We start from the raw sequence: 27,915 nt of genomic DNA, 5'->3' as shown, positions 1-27,915 counted from the left end.
TCCCCTCTGCCCCCCCAATTTGCCCCCCTACCACCCCAATTCCCTCCCTTTTGCCCCCTGGCCCCCCCAATTCTCCCCTTGACCCCCAATTTGCCCCACCTACCTCCCCTTGACCCCCAATTTGCTCCCTTGACCCCCAATTTGTCCCCTGCCCCTCCCTTTTGCCCTCTACTCCCCTTTTGCCCCCTTCACCCCCGAATTCCCCGTCTCCCCAACTTGCCCCCCTACCTCCCCTATTCCCCCCAATTTGCCCCCCTAACTCCCCCAATTGCCCCCAACCCTCCAATTGCCCCTTCAACCCCCAAATTTACTCCCCTAACTCCCCCAATTTGCTCCCCTACCCCCTTGATCCCCCCAATTTACCCCCTTGATCCCCCCAATTTGCCCCCTGCCCCCCCTTTTGCCCCCTAACCCCCCAATTGCCCCCTCAACCCCCCAATTTACTCCAACTCCCCCAATTTACCCCCATCCCCCCAATTTGCCTTCCTGCCTCCTCTGCTCTCCCCCAATTTACCCCTTGTTCCCCCCAATTTACCCCTTGTTCCCCCCAATTTGCCCCTAACCCCTTACTTTTGCCCCCAACCCCCCAATTTGCCCCAACCCCCCAATTTACTCCCCTAACTCCCCCAATTTGCCCCCCTACCTCATCTATTACCCCAATTTACCCTTTGACCACCCCCAATTTGCCCCCTGCCCCTCCCTTTTGCCCTCAATCCCCCAATTTACTCCCCTAACTCCCCCAATTTGCCCCCACCCCTCCCTTTTGCCCCTAACACCCCAATTGCCCCCCTGACCCCCCAATTTCCCCCTCAACCCCCAATTTACTCCCCTAACTCCCCCAATTTGCTCTCCTACCTCCTCTATTCCCCCAATTTACCCCCTTGATCCCCCAATTTGCCCGCTGCCCCTCCCTTTTGCCTCCAACCCCCAATTGCCCCCTCAACCCCCCAATTTACTCCAACTCCCCCAATTTACCCCCATCCCCCCAATTTACCTTCCTGCCTCTACTCTCTCCCAATTTACCCCCTTGATCCCCCCAATTTGGCCCCACCCCTCACTTTTGCCCTGACCCCCCAATTGCCTCCTGACCCCCCAATTTGCCCCCAACCCCCTAATTTACTCCCCTAACTCCCCCAATTTACCCCCTTGACCCCCAATTTGCCCCCTGCCCCTCCCTTTTGCCCCTAACCCCTCAATTGCCCCCTCAACCCCCTAATTTACCCCCATCTCCCCAATTTGCCTTCCTACCTCCTCTACTCTCACCCCATTTACCCCCTTGACCCCCCCAATTTACCCCCTTGGTCCCCCCAATTTGCCCCCTGCCCCTCCCTTTTGCCCCCTAACCCCCCAATTGCCCCCTCAACCCCCCAATTTACTCCCCTAACTCCCCCGATTTACCCCCGTCTCCCCAATTTGCCTTCCTACCTCCTCCACTCTCCCCCAATTTACACCCTTGACCCCCCAATTTACACCCTTGACCCCCCAATTTGCCCCCCTGCCCCTCCCTTTTGCCCCCTAACACCCCAATTGCCCCCTGACCCCCCCAATTTCCCCCTCAACCCCCCAATTTACTCCCCTAACTCCCCCAATTTGCCCCCCTCCCTTTCCAATTCCCCCCTTTCCCCCCGCGTACCCCAATTTTGCCCCCCCCCAGGGGTGTTCTCCTTCGGGCTGCTGGCCACCGCCATCTTTGCCAACGCGGGCCAGGTGGTGACGGGGGCCCCGGCCCCCCATTTTCTGGCCGTCTGTCGCCCCAACTACAGCGCTTTGGGTTGCGCCCCCCCCGCCGCACCCCCCCGTTTCGTCCCCCCCGGGGGGACCCCCTGTGCCGGGGACCCCCCCTTGGTGGCGGCCGCTCGAAGGGCCTTCCCCTGCAAGGAGGCTGCGCTGGGGGCCTACGCCGGGGCCTACGCCGGGGTGGGGGTCCGCGGGGGGTTTTGGGGTGAAGTTTGGGGAAAATGGGCAAATTGGGGGGGTTAAGGGGGGACTATGGGGGGCGGAATGGGTCGTTTTGGGGTTCGGAGGGCTCTAGGGGGGGTTATGGGGGGGGAAGGGTCGTTTGGAGGGGGTGCGGGGGGGGTTGGGGGGGCGGGGGGGGTTGGGGGGGCTGGGGGGGGAATGGGGTGAAATCTGAAGGAAACGGGCAAATTTGGGGGGAGCGTGGGGGGCGGAAGGGGAATGAGGTGAAATCTGAGGGAAATGGGCAAATTGGGGGGTTGGGGGAGGAATGGGTCAGTTGGGGGCCTATAGGGGGGTTTTGGGGGGCTATAGGGGGAGGTTGGGGACCTATGGGGGGGGGTTGGGGTAAAATCTAGGGAAAATGGGCAACTTTTGGGGGGTTATGAGGGGCTGTGAGGGAATGGGGGGAAATACAGGGGAAATGGGCAAATTGGGGGGCTGTAGGGGGGAATGGGTCATTTGAGGGGGCTATGGGTGTTTGGGGGGGGTTGGGGTCACTTCAGGGGCTTTTGGGGTGACTCTGGGGGCTTGGGGGGGCCCCGGGGGGGCATGGAGGTTTCGGGGTGCTGGGGGGAGTTGGGGGTGCTTGGGGGGGGTTAGAGGGGCTCAGGGGGTCCACAGGAGTGCTGGGGGGGTGTTTTGGGGTGTCTCTGTCTTTTGGGGTGACCCTGCCCCCCCCCCAGCTATATGTGACGCTGGCCTGGCGCGGGGGGGGGCTCGCGGCTGGCCAAGCCGGCGGCGGTTTTGGGGTTCGCAGCCCCCCCATTCCTGCTGGGGGCCCTGCGGGTGGCCGAGCACCGCAACCACTGGGGTGACGTCCTGGCCGGCTTCCTCACCGGCACTGCCATCGCCGCCTTCCTGGTGAGCACCCCAAAACCCTGGGCACCCCAACCCCCCCCCGGGGGGTCCCCAACACCCCCTGGGGATCCCTGAACCTCCCAGGGACCCCTTAACCCCCACCTCCTCTGTTCTGGGGGTCCCCGAGACCCCTGGGACCCCCAAATGCCCCCAGGGACCCCAAGACCCCCCTGGGGTCCCCAAAACCTGTCCCTGGACCCCAAACTTCCCCCCCGGGGATCTCCAATCCCCCCCCAAGGCCCCTCAAACCCCACCGGGTCTCCCCAATCTCCTCAGTACCCCAAAACCTGCCCCATGCCCCCCCTGCAGGGTCCCTAACCACCGCCTCCCCCGGGACCCCCAAAATCTGCCCCTAGACTCCAACTCCCCCCACTGGAACCCCCAAACTTCTCTAGGACCCCTAAAACCCCTCCCAAAACCTCGTGGGACCCCTGATACCTTTTTGCCTCCCCCCCCAAACATTCTGGGCTTCCCCCAGATCCTCACAAGGACTCCCCTGAAACTTCTCTGGGCCCCCTGAAACTCCCAAATCCCCCCCTGATACCCCAAAACCCACCTGGGACCCCCATACTCCCACCAGGGCCCCCTCAAACTCACTCAGGACCCCCTGCACCAAGCCCCCCCCCCAAATCCTTCCCGTCCCCCCCCAGGTAACCTGTGTGGTGGGGAACTTCCAGAGCACAGGGGAGTCGGGGCAGGGGGTTGGGGGGGGTGTCCCCAGAGCCCCCCCTGAACTGCCCCACCCTCAGCCCCCCCTGGAGGAGATCAGCGTGACCCAGGTGGGTGGGGGACACCCCAAAACTGGAGGGGGGGGCACAGAGGGAGTCCTAAGCCCTGTGGGGGTGTTGGGGGGGCACCCCAAAACTGGGAGGGGGCGTGAGGAGATCCTGAGCCCATTGGGGGGGTCGTGGGGGGACCCCAAACTCATGGAAGGGGGGCTTGGGGGCATCTGGAGGCCCATAGGGGTGTTGGGTGTGGGCATGGGGGCACCCCCAACCCCATTGGGGGGGGGTCACTGGGGGGATCCTGAGCCCCATAGGGGGTGCTGGGGAGGTTGTGGGGGGACCCTGATATTTTGGGGGTGCTGGGGGGGTCACAGGGGGCTGTGCAGCCCCTATAGACCCCCCCTCGTGCCCCCCCCAGGCACGTCGTGCCGACTTCCCGGCTGTCACCTGAGCATCCCCCACCCGGGGGGGGCCCATGGGCACCCCAACACCACGGGGGGGGCAGCCGTCACCCCCCCCTTGCACGAGCAACACAAGCACGGGGAGGGGGGGGACAAGGGGAGAGCCCCTGCCTGGCACACGCGTGTGCAGGGGGGCTGGGGGGGGTACACGCGTGTGTGTGTGGGGCACATACTGTGACATGGGGGGGGCATCCCCCAGGGGAATAAAGTGGTTGCGTGTGATGTTCCCGTGTCCCCGTGTCTGTATAGGGGGTGGCTATAGGGGACACGGATCTGGGGGGTGGGGGGAGCCTATAGGGGCTTTTAGGGTGTCAGTAGGGGCTATGGGGGTGCCTGTAGGGTTGGGGGGTGCTTATAGGGGCTTGGGGGTGCCTATAGGGGCTGAGAGGTGTCCATAGGGCTGGGGGTTCCTACAGGAGCTTGGGGGTGTCTATAGGGGCTGATGGGTGGCCATAAGAGGTGGGGGGTGTCTATAGGGGCTGACGGGTGGATGTAGGTGCTGGGGGTGCCTATAGAGGCTGGGGGCTGCCCATGGGGCTGTGCGGTGTCTATAGGGGCTGAGAGTGTCTATAGGGGCTGATGGGTGTCCGTGGGTGCTGGGGGCTGTCTATGGGGCTGTGGGGTGTCCGTAGGGGTTGGGGCGTGGCTATAGGGGCTGGGGGTGTCAGTCTATAGGGAGGGAAGGGTGTGGCCGCAGCCCACGTGCCTGCAGGGCGCCTATAGGGTGCCCATAGGGTGCCGATGGGGGCTGCCGGCCGGGGGTGGGAGGGGTCCGCGGGGCGGGGCCAGGCGGGGGCGTGTCGGGCGTTCCCCGCCCCCCGGACTGCGGCGGGGCGTGGCCAGGCGAAGGGGCGGGGCGTGTCGGGGCGGGGGCTTTGCTGGGGGCGTGTCCCGCCCCCTCGGCCCCGCCCCCCCGGACTGCGGCGGGGCGGGCGGCGGCTCCGGCGGCGGCGGCGGAGGTGAGTGCGGGGGGGGCCGGGGGCTATAGGAGGGACCTATGGCTGGGGCCTATAGGAGGGGGCCTATAGCTGGGGGCTGTACGGACGCCCTATGGCCGGGGTGTATCGGGGGGGGCCCTATGGTCGGGGTCTATAAGGAGCCCTATGGCCGGGGTGTGATGGGGGGGCCCGACGGCCGTGGTCTATAAGGGGCCCTATGGCTGGGGCGTATTGAGGGGGGGGCCCTATGGCCAGGGTGTATTGCGGGGGGGCCCTATGGCCGGGATGTATAGCGGGGGGCCTGTGGCTGGGGTCTATAAGGGACCCTATGGCCAGGGTGTATAGGGCGGGCCCTATGGCCGGGGTGTATTGAGGGGGGGGGCCGTATAGCCAGGGTGTACTGGGGGGGCCCTGTGGCCGGGGTGGATTGCGGGGGGGCCCTATGGCCAAGGTCTACAAGGGACCCTATGGCCAGGGTGTATTGGGGGGGGCCCTATGGCTGGGGTGTATAAGGGGCCCTATGACCGGGGTGTATTGGGGGGGGGCCCTATGTCCGGGCCACGATGCTGCAAGGGGCGGTGTGGGGCCGCCCACCCCGCAGCGGAGCCCCCAGGCCCGGGCAGCCCCCGCGGAGCCCCCACGGCCGGGCCTGGGCGGCGGGAGCTGTCCGCGGTGCTGAAAGGGGCGGGGCAGCCCCGGCCGACGGGGGCCCCCAAATTCCTGGGGGTCCCCCCGAGCACCTGGGGGTGTCGTGTCCCCCCCGCGGATTCCCGGGTGTGTGTGTGTGTGTGTGTGTGTGTCCCAAATTCCTGGGTCCGTGTCCGTGTGTGTCCCCCCCTGCTCGCCGGCCCCCCGCTCCCTTCGGCGACGGGTATTCTCGGGCGGATAATACGGACACGCTGTTATTGCTTGAGAATACGCGTAGCCGAGGGGACGCCCCGCCCCGGCCCTCGTGAAACCCTCGTGAAACCCTCGTGAAACCCTCGTGCATCCCGGTGAGGCCTCGCGCAACCCTCGCGCACCCCCCGCGCGACCCTCGTGCATCCTCGTGTGACCCTCGTGCATCCTTGTGGGATCCTCGTGTGACCCTCGTGCATCCTTGTGGGATCCTCGTGTGATCCTCGTGCAACCCTTGCGCGCTCCCGTGCACCCTCGTGCGACCCTCGTGCCACGCTCGTGCGGCCTCACAGTCTCCGGGGTCGCAGGAGAGCCCAGCTCACGGCCCTGCACGCGTGCGTGCCGAGCACACGAGCGCACACACGCGTGTGAACAGGGTGAGTGCGTGCACCGGGGCGCCCGTGCGTGCGCGGGGTCGGCACATGCATCGGTGCGTGCACGAGGCTGCGCGCGCAACCGCGGGGAGTGAGCGCGAGGGTGTGCACGCTCGTGTGCGCGCGCGTGCGCGGCCGCGTGCACCAGAGCGCGCACAAGCGCGTGGGGGTGGTGCGCGTGTGCACGCGAGGGGGGGAGGGGGGCGGGGGAGATGGTCCGCGCGTGCACCGGGGCGGGGAGGGGGAAGACCCGCGCGCGCGTTTGCACGCGCAGGGGCGGCGCACGCGGCGTTGCACACGCGTGTGCGCGCGCGCGCGGGTTCGGCGCCCGACCCCCCCCCCCGCCTGCGCTCGCGCGCGCCAGCCCCACCCCCGTCGTCCCGCCCGCCGTCGCCCGGCAACCGCCCGCCGTCGCCTAGCAACGCGTTGCCGGGCAGCGAGCGGGTGACTGACAGTCCCGGCTACCGCCCGCCCTTGCCCCGCCTGGCCGACAGCCGCCTCCCCATTGGCCGGACGGCGCGTAAAGGGGCGGTGAGCTGAATCGTACTAGGAGATGGGTCGGCGCTGGATCGGCGGCCCGAGCGGCCAATAGGAACCGGGGAAGGGCGGGGCCGCGGGGGAGTGTGTCGCGCCACGCCCCCGGTTGGCTGAGGCGCGCGCGAGCCAGCCGCCATGCGCGCGAGCGGCGCTGAGGGAAGCTCCCTCCCGATTGGCTGAGGCGCTCGCGGGCCGCGGTGGGCGGGAGAAGCGCTGAGGGAAGCTCCTCCCCGATTGGCTGAGGCCCTCGCCGGCCGCGGTGGGCGGGAGCGGCGCTGAGGGAACCTCCCCCCCGATTGGCTGGGGCGCGGCCGAGAGACGCTCACCTGATTGGCTGCCATCCGGGGAGCGCGAGCGGCGGATCAGTCGCGGAGTGCGATGGCGGCGGCGCTGGAGCGGGCGCTGGGCTCGGTGACAGCGGGGGAGGCGGCGGCGGCGATGCCGGTGCCGGTGCTGGTTCTGGGCCCGGAGGGCTCGGGCCGGACGGCGCTGCTGCTGCGGGCGGCGCTGGCGGGCGGCGGCGACGGGCCCCGCGCGCTCTTCCTGGCGCCCAGCGCCCTCCCGCGGCTGCCGGGCGGCGACGACGGCGGCGGCGGCAACGACCCGCGGGCTCTGCAGGTGAGGGGGGCGCCGGCGGCGAGGCGGGCTGTGGGGCGGGGGCGGGGCCGGCGGCGACTGGGCGGGGCGTGCTGAAGGGGGCAGCGCGGCGTGGAGGCGCGGTTGCTTTGCAGGGGGCGGGGCTCCGCGCGTGGGCGGGGTTTGCTGAAGAGGGCGGGAGCTTGCTGCGCGTTCGGCTCGAGAGGGGCGTGGCGTGGCGGGCGGGGGCGGGGCACGCAGCGGGGGCGGGGCTCTGCGGCAGGAGGCGGGGCTCTGCACGTGGGCGGTGTTCGCGGGAGAGGGCGGGGCGTAGCGCGTGTGGGCGTGGTACGCAGCGGGGGCGGGGCTCGGGGTGAGCATGCCTAGTTGTCTGGAGGGACGCGCCGCGTGTGGGCGGGGCCTGCAGCAGAGGGCGGGGCACGAATCACGGGGGCAGGGCACGTGCGCGTGGGCGGGGCCTGCGATCGGGGCGGGGCTCTGGTGATCCCTATCCATGCTGCTAAGGTGGGGTGTGTGTGTATGCTGTGGAGAGGCGTGGCCTGCCGCCGAGGGGGCGGGGCCTACCGCTGAAGGGGCGTGACTTAACACACCTCCCCCCCCCCCCCAGCGTCTAGAGCTCCGGTACCCCCCGTCCCTAGGGGCACTGGGCCGGGAGCTGGGGGCAGTGGCCGCCCGGCCCCGGCCCCCCGGGCTACTGCTGCTGGACGGGCTGGAGCGGTACCTGGGGGGGGGCCCGGGGGCACCCGCCCGCCTGGCCGCCCTGCTGCTGGAGGCTGCTCGCTCCCCCGGGCCCCCCCGGCCTCCCGCCCAGGTTCTGGCCTCCCTGCGCCTGCCGCCCCCCGGCCCCCACGTCCTGCCCGCCCTGCGCCGCTACTTCCCCGCCGAGTGCCGCCTGCGGCCCGCGCCCGGGGTCCCCCTCCGCCTCCGCGCCCGCCTCACCCGCCCCGGGGTCCCCCCCCGCTGCTGGCGCCTGCGCTTCGGCCCCCATGGGCAGCTCCGCGTGGCCCCCGCCGACGGGGACAGCGAGGGGGACGAGGACACCGACAGCGACGAGGACGGCGACGGGGACGAGGCCTGGGGGTGAGCTCGGCCATCACCTGCCCCGGGAGTTGGGGCGACACGGACCCCCGGACGCTGTGGTGACACGGACCCTAATGTCACCCCGACCCAGACCCTGGATATTGGGGTGACACCGACCCCAAGGGCGACGCCGGTCCCAGACCTTGGGGACATGGACAATGATGCACGGGTGCCAGGTGGCCCCCGCCACAGGCCCCCGGCCGGCACCTGGGGGCTCCTGATAAGCCTTATCAGCCCCTCCCCAGCTGGCGCAGGACCCAGGCGCCCCGGCAGAGTGCCCCGCCACCCCCCCCACCCGAGGGACCCAGGCATCCAGCTGAGCCCAAGGCTGCTTTATTGTAAAAAAAGGCATTAAAAAAAAACCCAAAGCAAAGAAAATTCAGTGCCCCCGCCGGGGGACAGGCTGTCCCATGTCCTTCCCCCCCACAGGACACACCAGCTGTGGGGACAGTCCCCACACAGCGCGTCCCCTCCGCCTGCGTGTGTGTTGCCAAGCGTCCGTGTGTCCTCCATGTGTCCATGCGACACGGCACAAGCGGGATGCAGGCGATGCATCCCCTCTGCACCTTCTCATTGCGGCGTCCCCTCTGTCTCCGCGTGTCCCCAGGCATTCGTGTCCCGTGGTGATGCGTCCCCTCCGTGGTGATGTCACGGGGGTGTCCATGTGACATCAGGGTGATGTGTCCCCTCCACCGGGGTGTCGCAGCCTGTCTGTACGACGTGTCCCCTCTGTGTCACAAGGCAACGGATCCCCTCTGCGCCCTCGTCTCACAGGGTGTCCGTGTGACACCGGCGTGATGTGTCACCTCCATTACGATGTGGCTGCATCTCCGTGTGATGCCAGAGCGACACGTCCCCTCTGTCTCGGTGTCGTATGGTGTTCGTGTGACATCAGTGTGACATGTCCCCTTCATCGTGATGGCACAGCACCTCCACGTCCCGCGTCCCCTCTGTCGTGATGTCGCAGCATCTCCGCGTGACATCGGCGTGACGTGTCCCCTCCCTGGGGGTGTCGCAGTGTGTCTTGTGTGGCGCGTCCCCTCTGCGTCCTCGTGTCACAGGGTTGTCCGTGTGACGCATCCCCTCCATCCTGCTATCGCGGTGTCTCCATGTGACGCGTCCCCTCTGTCACGGTGTCACAGCGTCTCCGTGTGACATCAGCACGACGTGTCCTCTCCATCGTGGCGTCAGGGCGTGTCCATGTGCCGCCGCCCCTCCGTCATGACATCACGGTGTCTCCGAGTGACATCAGTGACGTGCGCCCTCCGTCAGGGTGTCCCACATCCCCTCCCCGCGCTCCCCTGTCCCTGCCGCGGGGGTGTCCCTGGCCCCGGTCCCCCTTCCCCCCCATTAGGAGCAGAGCACGTAGGGGGGAGACAGGGCAGGGGGGCCCAGGCCAGGGGTGTCCCCGTCGCCAGGGGTGCTGCCGTCAGGGGGGGCGGCCCATTTGGGGACATCGGGGGGGGCCCCTTTCTGGGGGGCCACGTTGGCGTAGGGCCCGTGGGGCGGGGGGCTGTCGGGGGGGTCCCTCGGGGTGGAGGGGTGGCGGGGGGGCGCCCGGGGGCAAAGCAGGGCCGAGCCGGGGTCGAAGAGGGTGTACTCGAAGCTGGAGGCGGGCGAGGGGCCGGCAGGGGGGGCGGCGGCGGGGGGTGGCTCCTCTGGCGGGGGACCCTTGCCCGGGGGGGGCCCCACCTCCTCCACAGTGCTGGGCAGCTCCTCCATGTCGGTGCCAGCCCCGGGGGGGGCCCAGGGAGCCCCCACCCCCTGGCACAGCCAGAGCTGGGGGGGAAGACACACGGGGTCAGGCACCCCTCGGAGGGGGACACCTTCCCAGGCACCCCCAAACACCCCCCTTTGGGGTAATGACACCCCCTCTTTAAGGTGAACCCCCCCACCCCCCTGACAGATGCCCTCCCATTGGGGCTGGACCCCCCCAGACCCCTCCCACTGGGGTAGGACCTACAATAACACACCTGCCCCCCCCCGTTAAACCCCCCCAAACACCCCAAGCCCCCCCTAATTAGTGACGGGCCCACCCTAACCCCCCCGAACCCCCAGCCCCTCTCACTGCAGCCCCCCCGTCCCCACCCACCATTACTGTAGGGCCTACAATAACACCCCCCCACCCCAGGGCCCCCCCCACCTGGAAGTTGCCCCCGTAGGCGCTGAAGAGCCCCTCGAACTCCCGCTCAGGGCCAGGCACCGGCGGCCACAGCTTCTCCTGCAGCAGCCTGCGGGCACAGCCCTCGTGCAAGGCCTCGTGCAAGGCCTCATGCGAGGCCTCGTGCGAGGCCCAGGCCAGTCCCATCCACCCCCCCCAGGCCCCCCCCCCGTACCTGCGGTGGCCCAGGAGGCCGAGCAGCCCCAGGCCGAGGAGCAGCAGGGCCAGCAGGCAGGACAGCCCCAGCGTCACCGGGTCCACGTCTGGGGACAGAGGGGGTCAGTGTCGGGGACCCCCCCCAGCCCCTCTGCAGGGGGGACACACACAGAGCCCGGTGTGTGTCCCCGGCCCCCCCCTCCACCAAGGGGATGAGGTCTGTGTCGTGTCCCCCCCCATCTCCCCACGTCCCCTGTGTCTCCCCGTGTCCCCACTCAGGGGGTGACAGCTGCCCCCCCATGCCCCCCAATCCTCCCCTGTCCCCCCAAGTCCCCCCCCATGTCCCCCCACTCACCTGGGGGGTAACACCTGTGCCCCCCAAGCCCCCTGTCCCCGTGTCCCCAAGTCCCACTCTCCCTCCCTGTCCCTCCCAAGCCCCCCTCCCCATGCCCCCACATCCCCCCCTGTCCCCCCAAGTCCCCCCACATCCCCCCCGTCCCCCCCCCCCCGTGTCCCCGCTCACCGGGGGGGGTGACGGCGGTGGCCGGCTGGGACCAGGGGCTCCAGTAGCCGCTGTAGCTGAGGCCGTCGGGGCGGGCGCGGGCCCTCACGCTGTAGTGGGTGCTGCCCCGCAGGGCCCCCACCCGCTGCTCCCGCCGGCCGGCCCCCACCCCCACCTGGGGACGGGCGTCAGCGCCGGGGGGGGCGCAGGGGTCTCCCAGCGACCCCCCAACCCGGCACTGGGGGGGCTGGGGCCTCGGCAGGCAGAGAGGGGGGCACCCTGGGAGTCACCCCGTCCCCTGGGACCCACCCGACACCCCCCCTTGGGGCCCTCCTGACCCACTGGGACCCACCTGACCCCCCCAGGACCCACCTGACCCCCTCAGGACCCACTTGACCCCCCCCCCCGGGCCTACCTGAGCCCACCCAGGACCCACTTGACCCCCCCCAGGACCTACCTGAGCCCACCCAGGACCCAACCCATCCACCTGACCCTCCCCCCAGGACCCACCTGACCCCCCAGGACCCACGTGACCCCCCCAGGACCTACCTGAGCCCCCCCCAGGACCCACCCCATCCACTGGGACCCACCTGACCCCCAAGGACCCACCTGACCCCCCCCAGGACCTCCCCCCGATCCCATAGAGACCCAGTGGATCCCCCCCATCCCCCCGGGGCCCACTGAATTCCCCCCCTTGGATCCCTCCTGACAGGCACCAGCCCCGCCTGGGGCCTCCCCCGAAGCCGCTGGATGCCCAGGGCTCCTTTCCCCGGGGGGGGCTCCCCCCATACCCACCGTGCGGGGGGGCAGCCCCGGGGCGTGCAGGGCCAGCTCGTAGGCCAGGCTGGACTCCAGGTAGGGGCTGGGGGGGGGCTGCCAGCGCACACAGAGCTGCCCCCGCGCCCCCCCCGGCCCCACCGACACGTTCTCGGGGGGGCCCAGCAGCACTGCGGGGGGGGGACACGGACACAGACACCGGCGTGAGGGGGTGCCTGGGGACCCTGCCGCGTCTGGGCCCCCCGAGTCCCCTGCCATTGGGGGGGCCCAGTATCTGCCCCCCCCAGCTCCTCCTGACCCCCCAAACCTGCTGTGCCCCCCCATCCCCAGGCCTCCCCCATCCCCCTCAACCCCCCCCCATCCCCCCCAAACCCGCCGTGTGTCCCCCCCCCGTACCGACTTGGTCGATGTAGAGGGTGCGGTGGTGCAGGGGGGGTCCGGGGGGGGGCGGCAGCACCCGCAGCTCCAGGGGGGTGAAGAGGATGGCGGCGGCGGGGGGCAGGGAGCACCAGAAGCGCGAGCGGTTCCTGCGCGTGCGGGCGGCCGACAGCGCGCAGCCCTGCCACGGCTCCTGCCTGGAGTCAGGGGTCGGGGGTCAGGGGTCAGGGGGCAAGGGGACAGCCCTGCCGGGGCTCCTGCCTGGGGGCGGGGGTCAGGGGGCACCGGGGTTAAGGGGCGCTGGGGGTCGTGGGAAGGGGGCAGAGGGCACTGCAGTCAGGGGGGCATGGGGGGCAAAGGGCAGGGGTTAGGGAGTGTTCGGGTCAGGGGGCACCAGGGGACAAAGGGCAGGGGGCAGGGGGCACCTGGGGGCAAAGGGGCAGGAGTCAGGGAGTATTGGGGTCGGGACACCAGGGTTGAAGGGCAGGGGGCAACAGGGTTAGGGGCACCGGGGGCAAAGGGCAGGGGGCACCAGGGTTAAGGGGCACTTGGGGGTCATGGGAAAAGGGCAGAGGGCACTGGGGCCAGGGGGCACCGGGGGCAAAGGGCAGGGGTCAGGGGGCACCAGGGTTGGGAGTACCTGGGGCAAAGGGCAGGGGGCACCATGGTTGGGGGGTACCCGGGGTCAAGGGCGGGCTCAGGGGCACCAGGGTCGGGGGCACCCGGGGCGAAGGTCGGGGTCAGGGAGTATTGGGGTCAGGGGCACCCGGGGCGAAGGGCGGGGGGCGAAGGTCAGAGGGCGTGGGGGCGCCGGGGCGGGTCGGGGTCGCGGGTTCGCAGGTCACGCACTCGAGGCGGTACTGGAGGCGGAAGGGCCGGGGGTCGGGGGGGGCCGCGCTCTCCCAGAAGCACGTCAGGTCGAGCAGCCGCCGCGAGAAGCACTTGGGGTCCCGCGGCTCCTCCGCCAGCAGCACCTCCGCTGGGGGGGGGCACCGCATCGCCGTCAGGGGGGCACGGCCGTGGCACGAGGGGAGTTTCCACGACGGGGGAGTTTGGACGGGGGGTTGCACGAGGGGGGGAGTTTGCACAAGGGGGATTGCACGAGGGTTTGCACAAGGGGGGTGTACAGGGAGGTGTACGGGGGGAGTTTGCACAGGGGGTTTGCACCGGGGCTTTGCACGAGGGGTTTGCACAAGGGGGGATTGCACAGGGGGAGTCTGCACAGGGGGTTGCATGAGAGGGAGTTTGCACAAGAGGGGTTGTACGGGGCAGAGTTTGCACAGGGGGGTCGTACGGGGGGGGTGCACGGGGGGTTTGTACGGGGGAATTGCACGAGGGGGGTTGGGGGGAATCGCACAAGGGGTTTGCACAGGGGGAAGTTTGCACGAGGGGGGACTGCACAAGGGGGATTGCACTGGGGGGGAGGAATTGCACCAGGGGGTTGCATGAGGGGAGTTTGTACGGGGGGGGGTTGCACGAGGGGGTGATTTGCACAGGGGTTTGCACAAGGGGGGGTTGTACGGGGGGAGTTTGCATGAGAGGATTGCACGGGGAGTTTGTACGGGGGGGTTGCACGAGGGGGATTGCACAATGGGGGGTGTACAGGGGGGTTGCACGAGGGTTTGCACGGGGGGGTTGCATGGGGAGGATTGCATGAGTGGACGTTGCACGAGGGTTTGCGTGGGAGGTCTGCACGAGGGGAGTTTGCATGGGGGGGTGCACCGGAGGGGCTGCACAAGGGTTTACACGAGGGGTTTGCAAGGGCAGGGGTTGTACGGGGGTGGTTGCATGGGGGGTTTGCACGGGGGGAGTTTGCGCGGGGGTGCTGCATTGGGGGTGTGCACGAGGGCTGATTTGCACGGGGGGATTGCACAAGGGCTTTGCACGGAGGGGTCGCACGGGGGGGGTGATTTGCACAGGGGGTTGCACCGGGGGTTTGCACAAGGGGGGGGTTGCACGGGGTCTTGCACGGGAGGGGGGGTTGCACGAAGGACTGTTGCACGAAGGTTTGCACAAGGACTCATGCCGCCCCCCACCCCAACGCCCCCCCCCCGCTCCCCCGCCCCCCTACCTTCCACCTCGAAGTCCCCGGCCCCCCCCGGCTCCCCCCAGGCGCAGGCCAGGAGCCCCCCCACGGCCAGCAGCACCCCGGGGCCCGGCATGGCGGGTGCGTGGGTGGGTGCGTGGGTGGGTAGGTGCTGCTCTGGGTGCTGCTGTCCCCCCCGCCTCCCCGCGCTGATAAGGCCCGGCCCGCCCCCCCCCCCGGGGCGGGGCCCTGGCACAGCGCCAGCCCCCCCGGTCTGGGGGGGCAGATAAGGGCCCCGGGGGGGAACGGGGGGGGGCCGGCGCCTGGGTCCGAACGGGGCCCACACACACACACCCCCCCCGCGACCCCCAGAGACCAGGCGAGGGTGGGGGAAGGGGGACTTTAATGGGCCACAGGAGGCACTGGGGGTACTGGGAGCAACTGGGGGGGGGACAGAAGGGACACTGAGGGATACTGGGAGCAACTGGTGGGGTACTAGGGGATACCGGGAGCAACTGGGGGGCCCTGCGGGAGCATCGGGAGCAGCTGGGGGGCACTGGGTGATACTGGGAGTAACTGAGAGGGTACAGGGGGGCACTGAGGAATACTGGGAGCAACTGGGGGGCACTAGGTGGTACTGGGGGGCTCTGAGAGGCACTGGAGAGGTATTAGGGGATACTGGGAGCAACTGGAAGGGTACAGGGGAGCTCCAGGGGATACTGGGAGCAACTGGGGGGCACTGGGGGAGCACTAGGGGATACTGGGAGCAATGGGGTGGGTATGGGAGGGACATTGAGGGATACTGGGAGTAACTGGGGGGCACGGGGGTCAAGGGGGGGGCCCCCTTCCCCCCCTTCCCCCCCGCCGCCCCTCCAGGATCAGCCGTGACTGGCGCTTGATGGTGGCGCGGGATGGGGGGGCCCCAGCGGGGGTGGCGGCTCCTTCCTCTGCGGGGACCCACCATCAGCCCCACGGCTGCCCCATAGCACCTGCAGCCCACAGACCCCCCCGGCCCCTATAGCCCCCCCCCATGGCCCCCCATGATACCCCAGCCTCCCCATAGCCCCCCCCAGCCCCCCATAACCCTCCCCACACCCCCAGCCCCCTCCAAAGACCCCCCCAATACCGTCGGAGCTGGGGGGCAGGGCCGGGAAGTCCTCGGTGTTGAGGTGGCTGCGCTGCAGCAGGGCCTCCAGCTGGGGAGGGACCCCAAAATGGGTCAGGGCCCCCCCAGATGGGTCCAGGGCCCCCCCAGATGGGGTCAGGGCCCCCCCCAACCACCTCAGGTCCCCCCAGATGGGCTCAGGGCCCCCCCAGCTCCCCTCCCCTCAGTGCCCACCTGGTGTGGGGCGCTGGCGGGGGGGCGCTGGGCCCGGGGGTGCCCCCGCAGCCCCCCCTGCAGCGCTGCCAGCCGGGCCCGGGTCTGCGCCAGCAGCTGGGGCAGCGCCTGGGGGTCCCCCGGGGGGGGTGGCGGCTGCCCCCCCTCGTCCTCCTGCCGGGGAGACTGAGGCACAGACGCAGCCACCCACCGCCTCCTGCCCCATGGTGACCTGGGCCTCCTGCCCCACGGCCTCCTGCCCCACAGCAACCCAGGCAACTTGCCCCACAGGGAACCAGGTGTCCTCCCCCACAGGGACATAGGTGTGCTGCCCCATGGGGACACAGGCATCCTGCCCCACGGCCCTCTGCCCCCCCCGGGTCCTAGGCATCCTGCCCCATGGCGACCCACATGTCCTGCCCCCCCAGCACTCCGGTCTCTTGCCCCACAGGGACCCAGGTGTACTGCCCCATCGGGATGCAAGCATCCTGCCCCCGAGGGCCCCATGCCTCCTTACCCCCAAGGACCCACACCTCCTGCCCCAGGGTGACCCAGGCCTCCTGCCCCAGAGCCTCCTGCCCCACGGCCATCCATGTGTCCTGCCCCACACGTCCTTGCCCCCCCAAGCCCCCCACCTCCCGTCCCCCGGCTCACCAGGGCCACGTGCCGCAGGCGCCCGGCCAGGTGCTGGACCCCGGTGCTGGCGGTGACCAGGGCCCTCGTCACCCCGGCCAGGTCCCGGCGGGCGTCCTCCCGCCGCCGCTGCTCCTGCCCCAGCTGCTGCCGCAGCTCCTCTGCCCGCCGCCGCGCCCTGACGCCCACCATCAGTAGGACCCCCACCTCCGGGACCCACATAACCCCCCTGCTCCCTTCCCTCCAGGGAACCCCAGCACCCAGGGGTCCCATCCATGGGCACCCAAGCGTCCAGAGCCCCAGGGACCCCGGCATCCCACCCCCAGGGCACCCAGATGTCCCACCCGTGGGGACCCAAGTGTCCAGGGATGCCAGTGTCCCAACCCTAAGGCACCCAGGGGTCCCACCCATGGGAACCCAGGTGTCTGGCACCCAAGGGACCCCAGTGTCCCACCCCCTGGGGACCCAGGTGTCCAGGACCCACGGGGACCCCGGTGTCCCACTCCCCGGGGACCCCAGTGTCCCACCCCCTGGGGACCCAGGTGTCCAGGACCCACGGAAGCCAGGCGTCCCACCCACAGGGACCCAAACGTCCCGAGCCCCCAAGAGCCCCGGTGTCCCACCCAGGGGACCCCGGCGTCCCACCCCCAGGGCACCCAGGCATCCCACCCACAGGGGACCCCGGCGTCCCCCCCCCCAGCTGACCCTGCCCGCCGGCCCTCCCCGCCGTAGCGCAGGTGCTGCAGCCGCTCGCCCAGCGCCGCCGCTTCGGCCCGCAGCCGCCCCAGGGCCAGCGCGTTCCCCCGCGCCAGCGCCGCCAGCTCCTGGCCCACCGCCCGCCGGGCTGCCCGCTGCGGGGACACCGGCGTGGGGCATGGGGACACTGGTGTGGGGATGTGGGGACGCAGGCACATGGGGACATCAGCGTGGGGATGTGGGGATGTGGGGACATGGCGGCGTGGGGACGCGGAGATGTGGGGACGCCAGCGTGGGGCATGGGGACACCAGTGTGGGGACACAGGGGGTGTGGGGACGTGGGGACACCAGTGTGGGAATGTGGGGACATGGCGGCATGGGGACACAGGGACATGGGGATGTGGGCAGGTGGGGACATGGGGGCGTGGGAACACAGGCATTGGGATGTGGGGACACGGCGGCATGGGGATACGGGCAGGTGGGGACACAGGGATGCGGGGACATCGGCATGGGGGACACTGGCGTGGGGATGTGGGGACGTGGGGACATGGGGACGTGGGGACACTGGCATGGGGATGTGGGGACATGGCGGCATGGGGACATGGAGACATGGAGACGCGGGGACACCGGCGTGGGGCATGGGGACACAGGGACGTGGGGACACTGGCGTGGGGACATGGGGATGTAGAGACGTGGGGACGTGGGGATGCTGGTGTGGGGCATGGGAACACAGGGACACCAGCATGTGACATGGGGACACGGGGACGTGGGGACCAGCCAGGCCGCCTGCTGCCCCCAGCCTGCCATGGGGCTGTGGGGGGGCCATGGGGCCATGCCCAGGCATGGGGCATGGGGACCCCCCATCTCTGGGGACACGGCGGGGGGCCCGGCCGCCTGGGTCCTCACCTGGGGGCTGGCGCTGGCCGGGGGGGACACGCGGAGGCAGCTGGGGGGCTCCGCTGGGGCCTGGGGGGGTGGCGGGGGAGGGGGGCTGGGGGGGGCCCCCTCCGGCCCCTCCTCCGGCTCCGGGGACTCCGGGGGGGGGGCGGGCTGGGGGGAGAGGGGGGCAGGTACGTCATGGGGACAGGGCCCCCCCTGGGCCCCCCCCATGTGCCTCCCAGGTGTCCCTCCCAGCCCCCCAGGAGCCCCCTGCCCCCCAACTCCTCCCGGCCCCCCAGACCCCCCCCGAGCCCCCCCCCCCGCCCCAATCCCTGACCCCCCCATACCGGCTCTGGCGGCTCCAGGCCCCGCTCCTGCTCCAGTGCCCGTGGCCGAGCCCCCTGCGCCCGCCGGGCCCCCACCTCCTGCGGGGGCACCCATGGGTGCTGGGGGGTGGGCAGCCGGTCTGCTCCACGGCCACCCACTCTGCCCCACGGGAACCAAACCTGCCCCTCGGCCACCCACCCTGCCCCACGGGAGCCCACCCTGCCCCATGGGAACCTGCCCTGCCCCACGGCCACACACCCTGCCCTACGGGAGCCCACCCTGCCCCATGGCCACCCACCCAGCCCCACGGGAACCCGACCTGCCCCACAGGAGCCCGACCTGCCCCACGGGAGCCCACCCTACCCCACGGCCACCCACCCAGCCCCACGGGAACCCGACCTGCCCCACAGGAGCCCGACCTGCCCCACGGGAGCCCACCCTACCCCACGGCCACCCACCCAGCCCCACGGGAACCCGACCTGCCCCACAGGAGCCCGACCTGCCCCACGGGAGCCCACCCTACCCCACGGCCACCTACCCTGCCCCACGGGAACGCCACCTGCCCCACGGGCACCCAGCCCGCCCCATAGGGACCCGCTGTGCCCCACAGACACCCGGCTTGCTCCCTGCCCGCCCCCCCCCCCGTACCCGTTCCCGGCCTGGCCCCCTCCGGTGCCCCCCCGGCCGGGGCCCGCTGGCCCGCAGGTCCTGCAGCTGCCGCCGCCGCCGGCCCAGCTCGGCCTCCAGCAGCTCCAGGCGGCTCCGGGCGGTCCCGGCCTCCTCCTGCCCCACGGTGCGGCTGGAGCGGGGGGCCGGGACCCCCACCGGGACCCCCCCCCACCACCACCCCAGGACACCCCCACCCGGGGGGAGTCACACCCGTGGGGCCCAGCACCCACAGGACACCCCCACCCGGGGGGAATGACACCCGTAGGGCCCGGCACCCGTAGGGCTCCCACCCTTGGGACCCCCCCACCGGTGGGACCCAGCACCCATGGGACCCGCACCCGGGGGTGACAAAGCCCACGCCCCTTCCCGGTCCCGTCCCCATGTGGGTGTGGGGCAGAGGTGCGGGGCGCAGTGCGGGGCACAGTGAGGGGTGCAGTGTGGGGTGCGGTGTGGGGCACAGGTATGGGGCAGAGGTGTGGGGTGCGGTTTGGGGCAGAGGTGTGGGGTGCAGTGTGGGGCACGGTGTGCGGCAGAGGTGTGGGGTGCAGCGTGGAGTGCAGTGGGGGTGCGGTGTGGGGCGCGGTGTGGGTCACGCTGTGGGTCGCGGGTACCTGGAGATGTGCCCCCAGGCAGCGGTAGAGCCCCGTCAGCCGCTCGGCCTCCTCCACCCGCAGCCGCAGCCGCCCCAGCCCCCCCCGCAGCCTCCCCACCTGCGGGGACATGGGGGGGATACGTGGGTGCCCCCCCCCCAAAAACCTCCCACAGGGATCTGTGGGGCAGGGGCGGGGCGGGGCACCCACCTGGTCGGTGGCCGGGGGGGTGGCAGGGGGGCGCGGGGGGGGATCAGGGGGGGCCCGCCCCGGGGCCGGGGGGGGGCCCAGCGCATCCAGGCGGCGTCGCTGCCCCCAGAGGCGGCGGCAGAGCAGCGCCCGCGCCCGCTGGGGGGGGCGGGGGGGGTCACCCGGCAGGCCCAGCCCGCCTCGCCACCCCCTGACCCCCCCAAATCCCCCCCAAGTCCCTATGACCCCCCCGAGCTGCGCCATGACCCACCGTGACCCCCAAATCCCCTCTGACCCCCCATGACCTCCCTGTGACCTCCCAAGCTGCGCCATGACCCCTGTGACCCCCAAATCACCTCTGACTCCCCATGAGCTCCAAGTCCCTTCTGACCCCATGACCTCCCCGTGACCTCCCAAGCTGCGCCATGACCCCTGTGACCCCCCAAATCGCCCCTGACCACCCCGTGACCCCCAAGTCCCATCTGACCGCCTGTGAGCCCCCCAAACTGCACCATGACCCCTTGACCCCCAAATCCCCCCGATTCCCCCTGACCTCACTGTGACCCCCCAAGCTGCACCATGACCCCCGTGACCCCCAAATCCCCCATGACCCCCCAGTCCCTTCTGACCCCCTGACCCCCCATGACCTCCCAAGCTGTGCCATGACCCCCTGTGACCCCAAATCCCCCCTGACCCCCTGTGACCCCCGAAGCCCCCCCTAATCCCCCAACCCCCCAATGACCCCTTGACCCCCCCAAATGCCCCCCAGCTCCCCTCTGACCCCCCCGACCCCGATGACCCCCCGATGACCCCCCGGTGACCCCCCGGTGACCCCTGACCCCCGCGCACCCCGGGGTCGCGCAGGCGCAGCAGCCCCCGGCCCTCGGGGCGGCGCCGCAGCAGCTCCAGCAGAGTCACCTCCTCCCCCTGCGGGGTCACGCCGGGGGTCACGCCGGGGTCACGCCCGGGTCACGCCCCCCCGTCCCGCCCCTTCCTCACCGCCAGGGCCTGCGCCAGGTCCCGCTGCAGCCGCCGGTGCTGGGCCCGCAGCCCCCGGCCTGGGGGGGGCTCTGGGGGGGGGCACAGGGTGTCAGCGACCCCCCCGCACCCACACGGACCCCTCCGGGACCCCCCTGGCCACACACCCCGGTACCTGCGTCCTGGCTCTTGCCCCGGGGCGGCGGCGGCCGGGGGGCGGCCATGGCGGAACGGAGCGGGTGTCCCGGAGCAGCTCCCGGTGCCTGGGGGGGGTCAGGGGGGCTCCAACCCCCTCCTTCCCCCCCCCCGGGACCCCCCAGCCCCGCACGCACGTGCCGCCCCGGCTCCGGCCGCTCCGCGCGCCCGGCCCCGCCCACCCCGTCGCTGTGGCAACCGGACGCGCGGGCGCCCATTGGCCCGCGCTGCCACACTCAAGATGGCGACGGGAGGGGAGAGTCGGGGGAAGCCGCCACACTCAAGGTGGCGGCGACAGGGGAGACCGCCACACCTAAGATGGCGGCGGGACAGGAGGGGAGGGAGGCCGGCGAGGCTGCCACACCCAAGATGGCGCCGACGGCCGGAAGTTCCTCCTCACCCGCTTCCGGTTCCGCCGTGTGGACCCTGTACGGACTGCGCGCGGACGGCTCCCGCGGTACCGGGGGGGTCTATAGGGGAGCGGGAGGGCACATAGAGGGGGTTGGGGGGATACAAGGCGTCTGGGAGGGGCCTATAGGGGACGGGGGGGGCCTACAGGGGGTCGTGAGGGCGTGCAAGGGGGCCTGGGGTGTGTATAGGGGGTCTGGGGAGCCTAGAGGGGGGCTTGTGGGCTTCTCTAGGGGGTGCCGGGGGAGTGTAAACGGGGGCTTGGGTAATCTGGGGGAGTCTGGGGGCGCATAGGAGGCCCTGGGAGGCATATAGGGGGTCCTGGGGGGTCTATAGAGGGTCCTGGGGGGTATAGGGAGCTCCAGGGGGGCAGCTCGGGGGGCTCTGGGGGGCGAGGGGGCCTATGGGGGGGCTGGGGCATTTGTAGGGGGTCTGTAGTGGCCCGGGGGGGCTGTAGGGCTCCCTGGGGGGCTTATGGGGGGGTCCACAGGGACATAAGAAGCCCTGGGGTGGGAAGAGCTCTGAGGGGGCGTGGCAGGCTTTTATAGGGGAGCTCTATAGGGGCGGGGGGGGGGGGGCAGGAGGGCTGACCCGAGCCCCCAGCTCCGCCCCCCCCCCCCCCCGCCGTCCCACCATGCTGCCGCTGCTGCTGCTGGTGCCGGTGCTGGTGCCGGTGCTGCCGGGCACCGTGGAGGTGACACGGCCCCGCGGCGTCTCCCTCTCCAGTGAGTGACGGGTTGGGGGGGTGACCCCGGCATCCGGGCCCCCCCAGACCACCCCCTATATACGTCCGTGTGTGTCCGTCCCCCCCCAGACCACCACTTCTACGAGGCCTCGAAGCCATTCACTTGTCTGGACGGTTCCGCCACCATCGCCTTCGCCTGGGTCAACGATGACTATTGCGACTGTCGTGACGGCTCCGATGAGCCCGGTCAGCCCTCTCCCCGCACCCCCGAACACCGGGGACACCTCCCCGGGGGACCCAGGTGTCCTGACGGCCCCCCCACTCCCCCCCAGGGACGGCGGCGTGTCCCAATGGCCGCTTCCACTGCACCAACGCCGGGTACCGGCCCCAGAACATCCCTTCAGCCCATGTCAATGACGGTGTCTGCGGTGGGTCGGGGTCTGTGGGGGGGCTTTGGGGGGGGTGGGGGACACACGGGTGTCCCCGTGGAGGGGGTCAGGGCATCCCTGGGGTGTCACTGAGTGGGGTCTCAGGCTCCTGGAAGGGGAATTGGGCCCCCCCCAAAGCTCTCTGTGGTTGAGAGAGGGGGCAGGAAGGTGCCTGAGGGGCCTCGGAGAGAGGTGGAGGGGTCCCAGGGGAGTTTTGGGGGGTCTCAGGGGGGCTCTTGGGTGTCTCTGAGAGGTGTTGGGGTCCCAGAGGGGGTTTCTAGGGGTCCCAGAGGGTGGGGGGTCCCGGGGGGGGCTCTTGGGTGTGTCTGAGAGGTGTTGGGGTCCCAGGGGTGGTTCTGGGGGTCCCAGAGGGTAGAGAGGGGAGGTCCTGGGGGGGGCTCTTGGGTGTGGGGCTTTCTTTCAGGGGGCTCCTGGGGGGGCTCTTGGGTGTCTCTAGGAGGTGATGGGGTCCCTGGGGGGGGGTTGGGGGTCTTAGAGGGTGGAGAGGGGGGCTCTTGGGTGTTTCTGAGAGGTGTTGGGGTCCTTGGGGGGGGGTTCTGGGGGTCCCCAGGGTGCTGAACACCCCCCCACCCACCCCCCCAGACTGCTGCGACGCCACCGACGAGTACGACAGCGGAGCCGCCTGCGAGAACACCTGCAAGTGAGACTGGGAGCAACTGGGAAGAACTGGGGGGGGGCAGCGGGGGGGGAGAAAGGTCTCAGCTGCATGGGGGGGTGTCTGCATGATGGGGTGCCCTCCCCCCCACCCCGTGCCCACCCTCCCTGTGCTGGTGCCCGCAGGGAGCTGGGACGGCGGGAGCGGGAAGCCCTGCAGCGCCGGGCGGAGGTGGCACGCGAGGGATTCCGCATCAAACAGCAGCTGGTGCAGGAGGCAGCTGCCGGGCGCTTGGAAAAGCAGGTACCTGGCGGGGGGGGGGGGGGGACACACGGGACACATGGGGGGGCCCATGTGGTGTGTAGGAGTCACACAGGGGTCTTGGGGGGGAGTATGGGGGGTGTAGGGGAGCTGGGAGATGTGTGGGGGTCACCTGAGGGATGGAGGGGGTGCTGGGGGGGGCATGTGGGGGGCATAGGAGTTATTAGGGGGCATGTGGGGGACATAGGAGTTCTTGGGGGGGCAGGTGGGGGTCCCATGAGGGTATGGGGGGGCCCCTCGGGGTGTGGGGGGTATGTGAGGGAGCTGAGGAGACGGTGGGGGGGGCCCACATGGTGTGTGGGAGTTGCGCAGAGGTCCTGGGGGGGTGGGGGGGGCATGGGGGGCACGTGGGGGTCCCATGGGGGATGTAGGGGGGTCTTAGGGGGCGTTTGGGGGACATAGGGGTTCTGGGGGGCACGTGGGGGTCCCATGGCGGTATAGGGGGTCCTGAGGGATGTGGGGGGGCACATGGGTGTCTCAGAGGGGACATGGAACACGTAGGAGTCGCACACGGGACACAGGGGGTCCTGGGGAACGTACAGGGGGTATGTGGGGGGTTTTGGGGGGCGCGTGGGGGGTCCTGGGCTGGGAAGCGGTGGGTTTGGGGGGGCAGGAGGGGTTTTGGGGGTCCCGGGGTGCTGACCCCTCTGGCAGGGGCGGCTGGGGGGGCTGCAGGAGACACGGCGGGGGCTGGAGCAGCGCGTGGGGACCCTGCGGGCGGCCAAGGAGGCGGCCGAGGGGCCCGAGCGGGCGGCCAAGGAGGAGCATCAGCGACGCTGGGAGGGTACGGACCCCCTGGGGGCCGGGGGGGGGGCCTGGGACCCATGGGTGGGGGTGAGGGGGGTCTCCGGGACACCTGGGACCCATGGGTGGGGGTGAGGGGGGGTCTCTGGGACGCCTGGGTCCCATGGGTGGGGATGAGGGGGTCCCCCAGATGCCTGAGTCCCCATGGGTGGGGGTCTCCTGGGCGCCTGGATCCCCGTAGGTGGGGGTCTCCTGGGCACCTGGATCCCCATGGGTGGGGGTGAGGGGGTCTCTGGGACGCCTGGGTCCCATGGGTGGGTGTGGGGGTCCCCCGGACACCTGGGTGTCGTCCCCCCCCCCAAAAACAGCGTCTCTCCCAGCAGAGCAGCGCGCGGCGGCGGCGGCAGCACAGGAGGCAGCGCGGGCGGACGAGGCCTTCGCCGAGCTGGACACCGATGGGGACGGGTGGTGAGTTGCGGGGGGGGGCACAGGGGAGGGTCTCCAGGCGGGGGGGTGCAGCACCCAGGACCCCCCCTCACCCTGCGACCCCTCCCCAGGGTGACGGCGGCGGAGCTGCGCGCCCGCCCTGAGCTGGACACTGACGGGGACGGCACCGTTTCGGAGGAGGAGGCCCAGGTGGGACCCCCCCCGCCCCCGGATCCCCCCCCCAGGGCCTGGGGGGACCCAGGCGTCCAGGAAGGTGACACCCCCCCACACACTCCCCGTGTCCCCCCCCACCCCAGGCGCTGCTGGGGGACCCGGCGCCGGTGGATGCCGCCGCCTTTCGTGACCGTCTCTGGGCCACCATCAAGCACCACTACCGGCCCCAGGTGGGTCTGGGGGGGGGTCCCTAGGCTTTTGGGGGGGGGCTCCAGGGTTTTGGCAGGGGGGGAAGCCTTGCTGTCTCCCACGTTTGGGTAGGTGCTACGTGAAGTTGGTGTGGGGAAACTGAGGCACGGGGCTGAGGGACAGAGCCTGATCCACCCCCCGCCCCCCCACCATGTGCAGGGCCAAGCCGAGCCCCCCCCGCCCCCCCCCGAGCCCCCCCTCGAGGAGACTCCCCCCGAGGAGGAGGAGGAGGAGGAAGAAGAGGCTGAAGAAGAAGAGGAAGAAGATGACGGTGAAGGCCCCGAGGAAGAGCTGAAGGTGGGGGGGCCACAGGGTGCTGCTGGGGGCCCCCCCCCTTGCTATGGGGGGGTTGGGGCCCCCCCTTCTGACCCCACTGTCCCCCCAGGTGCCCCCCCCGCAGCACCCTGAGGAGAAGGGTCCTGAGGAGCCCCCGCCGGCACCCCCCTTCGATGCTGCCACTCAGGCCCTGATTGATGGTATGGGGGGGTTTGGGGGGTCCCTGGGAGGTTTGAGGGTCTCAGGGGGATCAGGGTGTATATGGGGGGGCAGTCCTGTGGGGGAAAGGGGGTTTCTTGGGGGGAGTGTTAGGGTTTTGGGGGGGTATGAATGCTGGGAGGAAGGGGGGGTGTCTCTGTGTTGTTGGAGGGGGGGGCTGACCCCTCTCTGCCCCCCCTGGTGGGGGTCCGGGGCTGATCCCTGTTTGGGGGGCCACCTCCCTGTCTGGGGGGCCCCCCCACAACCCCTCCATGCCCCCCCACAACCCCTCTGTGCCCCCCCAGCTGCCCAGCAGGCCCGCGAGGAGCTGGAAGAGGCCGAACGAGCCCTCAAGGAGGCTGAGGAGTCCATCAGGTAGGGCGGGGGCCTGGTACCCCCCTGAGCCCCCCTCTTTGGGGGGGACAATACCCCAAAAACCACCTCTGTCCCCTCCCACTGGGATGGGGGGGGACACCCCAAAAACCCTCCTGGGGAGGGAATACTGCAAAAAAACCCTCAGGGTGGGGGGTTAGTACCCTGAATACCTGTGTGTCTCCCTTTGTGCCATGTGCCTCAGTTTCCCCCAGGGCTGAGGGCGGTGGGAGTGGGGTCTGGGGGGGGGGTCTGGGGGTGTCTCTGTCGTGTCCCCCCCGCCCTGACCCCCCCCATCCCGCCAGGGCCCTGGAACAGGAGCTGGCCTTCGACTTCGGCCCCCAGGGCGAGTTCTCCTACCTGTACAACCAGTGCTACGAGCTGGGCACCAGCGAGTAAGGGGGGGCTGGGGGACATGGGGGGGTGCTGGGGGGATGGGAAGGGGGGGGTCAGGGAGAGGGAATGGGGGGAGGTCTTGGGGAGCCAGGTAGGGGGGACATCAGGGGGATGGGGGGGGTCATGAGGGGGGTTACAGGGGACAGGAGAGAGGGACTGACTGGGGGGGTTATAGGGGACAGGGGGGTCACGGAGGGCTGGGTATGGGGGACAGCTGGGGGGCAAGCTGGGGAGGGGCTGGGGGGGACACAGAAGGGACATCGGGGGGGCTGGGGAGGGGAGTTGGAGGGGGGTTATGGGGGACCAGGTCTGGGGACACAGAGGGGGTCTCCGGGGATGTGGGGGTGCTGGGGGGCACTGGGGACCGGCTGTGGGGACACTGGGGCTGGGTACAGGGGACACGGGGGAAGCCAGGTATGGGGAATGTGGGGGGTGGTTCTGGGAGACACGGGGGAGTTGGGGTCCCCCCCGTGTCCCTTCCATCACTGTGCTCCCCGTCCCCAGGTACATCTACCGCCTCTGCCCCTTCAAACGCGTCTCCCAGAAACCCAAACACGGCGGCGCCGAGACCAACCTGGGGTAAGGGGACCCTCGGGGACCCCCAGGGACCCTGGCAGTGGCCCCTGTCCCCCCCTTCACGTGTTCCCCCGTGTCCATGTCCCCCCCCCCCCACAGGACATGGGGCACCTGGGCCGGCCCCGAGCACGATCGCTTCAGTGCCATGAAGTATGAGCACGGGACGGGCTGCTGGCAGGGCCCCAACCGGGCCACCACGGTGAGGCTGTCCCCATGTCCCCCGGGGTGTCCCCACATCCCCTGTGTGTCCCCCCCGGGTGTCCCCAGCCCCTTAGGGGGCGTGTCCCCGTCCCCAAGGGTGCCCCATGTCCCCTTGAGGTGTCCCCGTCCCTGGGTGCTCTGGGTTCCCCCAGCCCCCAAGGGGGTGTCCTCATCCCCTGGGGGTGTCTCTGTCCCTTTGGGGTGCCCCAGGTCCCCTGGGGTGGGGTCCTTGTCCCCTTGGGGTCCCCTGGGGTGTCCCCAGCCTCCTGGGCTGTTCCTGTCCCTGGGTTCCCCCATTCCGGGGGGTGCCCCGTGTCCCCAAGGTTGGGGGGGTGTCCCTGGCCCCCCACTGAGCCCCAGCGCAGGTGAAGCTGTCCTGCGGGACGGAGACGGCGGTGACAGCCACCACGGAGCCCAGCCGCTGCGAGTACCTGATGGAGCTGGTGACACCCGCGGCGTGTCGCACGCCCCCCTCGCACGAGGACCACGACGAGCTCTGACCCTGGGTACCGCCGTCCACACGCACACCTCCCCTCCCCCGCCTCGCACGGGGAACCCCTCAGCTCGCACGAGGACTCCCCTCGCGTGGCCGCAGTGTCCTGGCTGTGTGCCCGTTTCCCCAGTGGGGGGGGGACCGTTCCCTCAGGGGGACAATCCCTGCTGATCCTGTCCCCGGCGGGGTGGGGGGGGCTGAGAGCGTGGTCCCTGCCTCAGTTTCCCTCACCCAGAGCCCTGTGGGAGCTGCCAGGACCTCAAGGGACCACAACCCCCCTGCCAGGACCTTTATGGGGGGGGCACACAGGATAACACTGTGACTGAGCCAGGGGTGGGGGGGCCACAGGTGATAATAACTGGTTCCTCCCCATAGTGGGAAGGCGGGGCGGGGGGGGGGGGTGTCCGCTTCCATCACTCTCCAAACCGAGAAATAAAAATAAAAATAGAATT

The 27,915-nt window shown here is 70.7% G+C and overlaps 4 protein-coding genes across 6 annotated transcripts in view; 3 read left to right on the top strand and 1 right to left on the bottom strand.

The window, feature by feature from the left end:
- Positions 1-4,181, top strand: part of PLPPR2 (phospholipid phosphatase related 2) — a 4,663-nt gene extending 482 nt beyond the window's left edge. Inside the window, 5 exon segments of the mRNA XM_075026706.1 lie at positions 1,642-1,917; positions 2,643-2,666; positions 2,668-2,820; positions 3,468-3,596; positions 3,961-4,181. Coding sequence (XP_074882807.1) covers positions 1,642-1,917; positions 2,643-2,666; positions 2,668-2,820; positions 3,468-3,596; positions 3,961-3,993 — 615 coding nt within the window. The 3' untranslated portion in view covers positions 3,994-4,181.
- A 2,382-nt stretch (positions 4,182-6,563) lies between these two features.
- SWSAP1 (SWIM-type zinc finger 7 associated protein 1) lies at positions 6,564-8,605 on the top strand. The gene is made up of 2 exons (XM_075025218.1): positions 6,564-7,367; positions 7,954-8,605. Exons 1-2 carry the CDS (start codon positions 7,128-7,130, stop codon positions 8,428-8,430), a joined length of 717 nt encoding a protein of 238 aa, XP_074881319.1. The 5' UTR covers positions 6,564-7,127; the 3' UTR covers positions 8,431-8,605.
- Positions 8,606-8,743: 138 nt separating this feature from the next.
- Positions 8,744-20,992, bottom strand: EPOR (erythropoietin receptor). 3 transcript variants are annotated; one of them, XM_075025215.1, is made up of 19 exons: positions 20,881-20,992; positions 20,727-20,797; positions 20,577-20,654; positions 19,749-19,886; positions 19,560-19,658; positions 18,928-19,062; positions 18,300-18,377; positions 17,980-18,123; positions 17,083-17,228; positions 16,399-16,555; positions 15,766-16,000; positions 15,553-15,622; positions 13,250-13,379; positions 12,423-12,597; positions 12,041-12,192; positions 11,267-11,420; positions 10,763-10,850; positions 10,570-10,657; positions 8,744-10,205 (listed from the first exon to the last, which is right to left on the bottom strand). In XM_075025215.1, the coding sequence occupies exons 1-19, from the start codon at positions 20,927-20,929 to the stop codon at positions 9,777-9,779; spliced, it is 2,616 nt and encodes an 871-aa protein (XP_074881316.1). In that variant the 5' UTR covers positions 20,930-20,992; the 3' UTR covers positions 8,744-9,776. The 3 variants fall into 3 exon arrangements, with proteins under 3 accessions (XP_074881316.1, XP_074881317.1, XP_074881318.1); XM_075025216.1 differs by having other exon boundaries at positions 12,419-12,597; positions 15,766-15,918; positions 16,399-16,444; XM_075025217.1 differs by lacking the exons at positions 19,560-19,658; positions 19,749-19,886; positions 20,577-20,654; positions 20,727-20,797; positions 20,881-20,992 and having other exon boundaries at positions 15,766-15,918; positions 18,928-19,448.
- Positions 20,993-21,889: 897 nt separating this feature from the next.
- On the top strand, positions 21,890-27,815 carry PRKCSH (PRKCSH beta subunit of glucosidase II). The gene is made up of 16 exons (XM_075025214.1): positions 21,890-22,033; positions 22,123-22,239; positions 22,326-22,421; positions 23,025-23,082; positions 23,223-23,340; positions 24,013-24,142; positions 24,486-24,570; positions 24,660-24,738; positions 24,846-24,932; positions 25,111-25,248; positions 25,337-25,427; positions 25,731-25,800; positions 26,103-26,192; positions 26,698-26,772; positions 26,869-26,968; positions 27,336-27,815. The coding sequence occupies exons 1-16, from the start codon at positions 21,943-21,945 to the stop codon at positions 27,468-27,470; spliced, it is 1,560 nt and encodes a 519-aa protein (XP_074881315.1). The 5' UTR covers positions 21,890-21,942; the 3' UTR covers positions 27,471-27,815.
- Positions 27,816-27,915: the final 100 nt, after the last annotated feature.

This window comes from Buteo buteo, chromosome 4 (assembly GCF_964188355.1).
Source record: "Buteo buteo chromosome 4, bButBut1.hap1.1, whole genome shotgun sequence".
NCBI classification, from domain to species: Eukaryota; Metazoa; Chordata; class Aves; order Accipitriformes; family Accipitridae; genus Buteo; species Buteo buteo.
The sequence above is the reverse complement of the archived record's forward strand: the minus strand, read 5'-3'. Positions and strand labels throughout refer to the sequence as shown.

What these genes read in the sequence shown, in the direction of transcription:
- SWSAP1 (XM_075025218.1), top strand. Translation starts at nt 7,128, where the DNA reads ATGGCGGCGGCGCTGGAGCGGGCGCTGGGCTCGGTGACAGCGGGGGAG. An exon ending in ACGACCCGCGGGCTCTGCAG is followed by an intron (nt 7,368 to 7,953) that starts GTGAGGGGGGCG and finishes CCCCCCCCCCAG; the next exon opens with CGTCTAGAGCTCCGGTACCC.
- EPOR (XM_075025215.1), bottom strand. Translation starts at nt 20,929, where the DNA reads ATGGCCGCCCCCCGGCCGCCGCCGCCCCGGGGCAAGAGCCAGGACGCA. An exon ending in GCCTGGAGCCGCCAGAGCCG is followed by an intron (nt 18,124 to 18,299) that starts GTATGGGGGGGT and finishes CTCTCCCCCCAG; the next exon opens with CCCGCCCCCCCCCCGGAGTC. An exon ending in CACCGCCGTCACCCCCCCCG is followed by an intron (nt 10,851 to 11,266) that starts GTGAGCGGGGAC and finishes CTCTGTCCCCAG; the next exon opens with ACGTGGACCCGGTGACGCTG.
- PRKCSH (XM_075025214.1), top strand. Translation starts at nt 21,943, where the DNA reads ATGCTGCCGCTGCTGCTGCTGGTGCCGGTGCTGGTGCCGGTGCTGCCG. An exon ending in TACGAGCTGGGCACCAGCGA is followed by an intron (nt 26,193 to 26,697) that starts GTAAGGGGGGGC and finishes CCCCGTCCCCAG; the next exon opens with GTACATCTACCGCCTCTGCC. An exon ending in GCCCCAACCGGGCCACCACG is followed by an intron (nt 26,969 to 27,335) that starts GTGAGGCTGTCC and finishes GCCCCAGCGCAG; the next exon opens with GTGAAGCTGTCCTGCGGGAC.